The 5,772-nt window shown below is 54.3% G+C and overlaps 3 protein-coding genes across 3 annotated transcripts; all 3 read right to left on the bottom strand.

Annotated features, from left to right (window-relative positions):
- Window positions 1–503: 503 nt before the first annotated feature.
- DQ04_10371020 (hypothetical protein) lies at window positions 504–872 on the bottom strand (the record flags this gene model as incomplete). The annotated part of the gene is made up of 1 exon (XM_009316230.1): window positions 504–872. One exon carries the CDS (start codon window positions 870–872, stop codon window positions 504–506), a length of 369 nt encoding a protein of 122 aa, XP_009314505.1.
- Window positions 873–1,087: 215 nt separating this feature from the next.
- DQ04_10371010 (putative leucine-rich repeat protein (LRRP)) lies at window positions 1,088–3,691 on the bottom strand (the record flags this gene model as incomplete). Its single annotated transcript, XM_009316229.1, has 1 exon — window positions 1,088–3,691. One exon carries the CDS (start codon window positions 3,689–3,691, stop codon window positions 1,088–1,090), a length of 2,604 nt encoding a protein of 867 aa, XP_009314504.1.
- A 1,740-nt stretch (window positions 3,692–5,431) lies between these two features.
- Window positions 5,432–5,772, bottom strand: DQ04_10371000 (hypothetical protein; the record flags this gene model as incomplete). Its single annotated transcript, XM_009316228.1, has 1 exon — window positions 5,432–5,772. A coding segment is annotated over one exon (341 nt), but the record flags the coding sequence as incomplete, so codon positions are not given.

Here is a 5,772-nt window from a genome sequence, read left to right as displayed (position 1 = left end):
GAGCCCGTTTTTTTTTCTTCTCATTGCTGCTTCTGCTTCTATCATTTCTATCATTTTTGCCGCCTGCTTTATCTGTCCCTTCATGGGCCCGCTCGATATCCAGTGCATCACACACTCGACTGGCCGTAATGAGAACGAAGCCTAATGGGAGGTGCACCAGGGACACGAGGAGGTGATCACGGATGGCCAGTCACTTGACCTTTCCGAAGTCGAACGACGGTTTGACACACACGGTCCGCACCGTCTTCATTATTATCATCCCGACCATGCTGCTTGTCGCCTGTCCGAGGTTGCTAAACGCAATTCTTTCCTTCCCCCTTGGGGTACAGATACGCAAGGGGAACATTCATGGACATGTATTTCATGCGTCACGCACAACTTGTGCACAATGGAGTCGCCAATAATGAATAGCGCCATTGTAGCTCACGTGTGGGCGGCTTCACGGCCTCACCTAGATGAAGTTGACGATGCCCCTGCAACACTACCAAACACGCACGCCACAATCACGTGCCAGCGCTTGGCTTCCCCTTCCCCAGCAATGTCATCATATCGCTAAGAAGAGCCGCGAGGTACTTGATAGACATTCCCATCGAGCCGATGCTGGACGTGTGCTGATGCATGGCGGTCTCTGCTTTGATCTTACTCATGTGCGTTGGCCTAACGGAGTACTTGATGCCGTTTGTCGCTATTCCCCTACTCATCACGCAAGGCCCGTCCAAACGGCAACCCCACTCCTGGGTCCCAAAACCCGTGTCACCGGCCCCAAGATGTGGAGGCAGAGCAGGAAGGACGTCTTCTTGAGCACAAATTTGGTGTTGGGACGGATGTACTTGGCCTCTTTCGTTTCCACGGCAACCAGCAGCGGCGACCATGGTACCACCCTGTCGCTCTGTGGAGCCCGGCTCCAGGCGGTGTATGGCATTTAAAATGTCTTTGATTTGAGCATTGGTCTCTATAAGGCATCAAAACGGGAAAAAAAAAGAGAATTGATAATAGAAGAGGTGCTAGAACACAGCATACACCGCCTTGAAAAGAGAGTGGCTAGCCATCTCGACCTTTTTTTTTGTGGAACTCCATCCCGATTGTATTACAGGTGAAGTACGATTGGCCGCGCCCTTGCGAGGAGGCTTTGCACACCGTGGAATGTGAGCGATGTGCACCGCGCGGCGCTTAGGTGTCGCAGGGAGGAGCAAGCAGCCAGGCTGTTGATGTCGGAAACAAGATCGAGATCGTCAAGGATTAAATCTGTCAGAGTAGGCAGTGTTTCGAGTCCCTTCAGACCTTCTGATGTGAGGCGCTGGCACCCGCGAAGGTTAAGATATTCCAGACTGAAACAACCGTTTGCTAAGCACGTGACTGAGTCCACGCCACAAAACGCCATGTTGAGGTGGCGGAGCCTGGAACAGCGCTCGACCCCACGAATTCCAGGTGTGCGAAGTCGCTCCATCGACGCAACGTGGAGCACCTCGAGACGACGGCTCCCACCAAGGAAGCCAATTTCGTTTGCCTGACTACTCATTAAGGAAAGTGTGCGTAGTGTGGGATTTTCCTCGATACCTTGAAGTCCCTCGTTGGTGATATTTGGGCAGTGATCAATGTACAACTCCTCAAGTGATGTGATGTTCTTTAAAAAAGAAATACTTGTGATGGGAGTATGTGACATGCGAAGGATCTTAAGAACTGGGATGCTGACAAGGCCCTCGATTCCTTGCTGCTCGAGGTGCTTGCAATGACTGAGATCCAGTTCCACCAAGCTGCGAGACGTGTTCAATGCCTCCACGCTAATAACATTTGTGTTCTGCAAGCAGAGGTACTGCAGCGTTTCACAGCCGTCCAGACCGCTGATCGAGCCCTTCCGCACACGTTTGCATCCATTTAACCTGAGATGGCGTAGAGATTGGCTTCCAGTGAATTCAATGATCGAATCAACACGGGTGAACTCTAGCGCTAGCACTTCTAGGCGAGGAAGCACTCCAAGACCTGCAATAGAGGTTGTACCAATTCCGTTGCATCGTGTCAGCAGTAACTGACGAACTGTTTTGCATGTTGCTAAGAAGTCGGCATCCCGGAGGCCGTCCGTGTAAGCGAAGGAAACATGCTCCAACGGTGCCCTCTCCACTCCGTGCAGCGCCTTCTTGGAGGGCATACGACACGCCTGAACTATCAATTCCCGCAGCGACGTACTGTGGCCAATAAAAGCAAGGGCGTCCACAGACACCCGTTCGAGGTGCAGGACCTCTAGTGTGGGGATGCATTCAATGCCTTCCAAGGAAGACGTATTGAAAGAGGGGTCAAGTACCACGTGCAGCTCTCGCAGTGTGGTTGAGCATTGTAGCCCAGAGAGTTGTCGAACGGAGGTGCACTCGAGCCACAACACCTCCAAGGCGGGGAGATGCTCGAGGTCACGCGCTCCGAGAGTGTGCAGCTTTGTGTTAGAGAGGAGATACACCTCCCTCAGCTTAGTGGTATGGGCGAGAAACGGCAGCGATTCCATCGCGGAGGGGCAAATATAGAGAACTTCGAGGGAGGTCAAGTGCTGTAGACCCCGCACATCCACCGAGTCGAGAAGGCGCGGCGCACCACAGTTTTGTTCGTGCAACGCGGAAGAACCACAGTTGTCATGGCTGCTAATTGCCGCGCCAAGTGATGTGGCGCAAGGACCCTTTACGGCTAAGAAATCGTTTCCACAACTATGATTCCAAGCCTCCGCGTTGTGGATTGCGGTGCACCCAACAGTGCGCCGAGGGCTATTGTGGGTACGGCCAAGAGCACTCTCGGCGCCTCTGCCGGGTTCAATCTCCTCCACATAGGGAGCAAGCACGACCTCGTCGCTGAATGCCATTCGTGACGCCCCCAACAGTGGTGCCGGACGTCGTGATAGACAGAGAACGCGGAGGTTCGACTTCCCTGCAAGCATACTAACGATCCACCACCACACTTCCCGCGGTGGCTGCAGCATTCCCTCATCCAGTGAGAAATATAACTCCTGCAAGTTTGGCAACTCCGACACAAGGGCTTTCGCCAGCCAAGGCAAGTGGTGCTCGGTGAGATGAAGCGCCAAGCCACGCGCGCGGGTGACAATGCGAGAGCCTTCAACGTCACTGTTAAGGTGTTTCACGTCTTCCTCGCTGGTGTTGGGGTACGCCACCATCTCGTCGATGGCCAGCGGCATGCGATGCTTCACGGCCCACTGCCGGTCCTCCCCGCGACGCGGCCGCGCCAGCCAGTAAAGCAGATGTGGCGTTGGCGGTGCGGCATTGTTGGCTAGAAAAACGTGGCACGTACACGACATATCCTCGACCACTAGCACGTCGTTGGTGATGCCGCGTAGGCACGCCGCCGTCTGTGTGTCGGTGTTGTTGAGCGAGCCCTGCCGCCACAGCTGGTCGAGCAGCAACGCGCTGTGATGATTCTGACCGGGCTCCAGGCGCCTGCGATACTGTCGCGGGATAGCAACGCTTTCTCGAAACAAATTGCCGTCGCCGAGAATGAGTGTGGCGGTGGCGCTGCTCTCGCGCAACTCAGGGTAGTGCGCAGGGATTTTCTTCGAAACCAGGCTAATCCAGTCAAGCTGCTCCATCCGACGGCGCAGCCAAGGGGATGCGCCGGCGAGAGCCAGGGGTGCGGGCCGCCAGCTGTACGCGAGCACCACGTCCCAGTTGATTATGTGCTGCGACGACACGCCGTGCATCCCCGATAACTCAAGACGACTCGGCTTCTTTTCTCGTTGCGCCGGCGTTCCGCACAGTTGGGGATGAGGGGAGGGGGCGTAAGGGAAAGACAGAGAGCGAGGTAGCGAAAAAGGTGTTTTCACCGCCCTTTCTTCCCTGCCCTATCGTCTCTTACGTGATTTGCTTCTTCTGTCTTCTTCGCCTTTTGTACTCGCACTTCTTTATCCTTTTTTCTTATTCTTCTCCCGTGTAAAGCAGACGGCTGACTTCAATGCACAAAATCAATCTGCTGCCGTGTGGGCCTGCCTGCATGCCAGGGCGACCCCCCCCCACACACACACAGAGAGTGAGAGAGAGGGAACGATGCCTGCACCTACCCACTGCGTGCAGGCGCGGTGAGGATTAAAGTGGCGGAGAGGACTCACCACTTGCGGAGCGTCCCTCGCGTTTTGCTCAGCCCGCTGCCTCTGCTGGCTCTCCTACACTTCCCCACTGCCACTATACCACGCCGTGCTACTTGAAAGGGTTTGTGAACAAGGAAGGAGAGAGAAAGAGAGAGGACACGCAGCAGAAAAAAACATATTTTATCCACACCCATGCACACCGTGTGTGTCTTTGGGGAAGTTTTGCTGAACGTGACCTCGCACGTGTGCGCAGTGGACGGGAGGAATGCTTTACACGAAGCTGAGTGGGTGTTTTTCCCGTGACGCGCTTTTCTTCCTTCTCTGCTTCATCACCATCATCATCACATATGTTTTCTCACTGCGACGGCGTTGCCGTGGAACTAACAGCAGCGAGCGTGCAAGAAGCGGAGTTGGAGTGAACATGACACAAATACTGTCACTGCCCCTCCTTCATTACGTCCCCTCCGGCACTTCTTTGCTACTGCTTCTGTTGTTGATTGGCTTCTTGTTTTTTTTTTTTTTACTCTTGTGCGTTTGCGTTTTCCTCTCTCTCTCTCTCTCCTTTTCTTTCGCTTACTGCTGGTTGTTGTTGTTGTTGTTGCTGCTGTTGTAGTCGCGGAGAAGGTCATTTCGTGCCATCTATTTGCGGCAGGCGGTCAGACACACATGTTCAGATGCACACGCCATGTCGCACAGCTGCCGCGGAGGTCGCCACGCAGCAGCAACAGAGCAACAACAAACGTACATGCGCACACAAATACACAATTCACACGCACGCACACACACACACACAAAAAAAAAAGCGGTGTCCGGGGGGGGAGAGAAAGATAGATAGATAGATAGATATATAAAGAAGGACGGAAAAAAAAGGCAAATGAAATGAGACGAGATGCCTTTCCTTCACGACCCATTCTTCGTCTTCTGCTCACAAGCCTACTCTATTCCCCTATTCACGCAGCCATTCATTGGCGTTTGCTCGCGTCGTCCTTCAGTGCCGCTAAACCGACCGCTGGTGTGGGGATCCGGCAGCGCTGAAGAACGACGCGAGCAAACACAACGCAGCCGCAGCCGCAGCATTATTGAGAACAAAAAAAAAATCATCAAAGCCTCAAACAGCAAACAAACACAAAAACAGCAAAGACACACGAAGAGAACGAGAAAAATGAAAGCAAGAAACATGACCAGAGGAAACACCAAAAATGAAGTAGTAGGATGAGGAGAGAGAGATTGAATGATAGTGCTGCACTCCCAGCCCCATTCCGCAGTTTTCATCCGCGCTTTCTCGCCTTCACCTCCTTCGCATTCTGTGTCTTCCCGTTTCGGACGGCGCCTCGCGGTCTATGCGCGCCTTCCCGGTCAGCGAAACAGCCTATGCATCGCCGCAATTTCATTGCCGTCGACATCGTCATCGTCGTCGTCGTCCTCATCATCGTCCTCTTCGTCGCCCTCCTCGTCGTCGCCGTCGACAGTGAAGAAATGGTGACTCAGCCACTCCGGAATGAGCGAGGAGAACTGTTCCCCGAAGAACGTCACGCTGCCGGGACCATCCACCTCCAGCCACACTGACCCGTCCACGTCGAAGCGGAGGTCGACGTTGCTGCAGATGTCCGTCACCTGTGGAAGGGCCACGTCGAAGAAGCCGGCGAGCTGCACGTGCTCGACGGGGTGCGCCGCTGCGGCGACGGACGAGGGCGAGC

Source organism: Trypanosoma grayi (genome assembly GCF_000691245.1).
Source record: "Trypanosoma grayi strain ANR4 Tgr_1037_V1, whole genome shotgun sequence".
Taxonomy (NCBI): Eukaryota; Euglenozoa; class Kinetoplastea; order Trypanosomatida; family Trypanosomatidae; genus Trypanosoma; species Trypanosoma grayi.
Note: the sequence above shows the minus strand (reverse complement) of the source record. Positions and strands in the feature narration are given on the sequence as shown.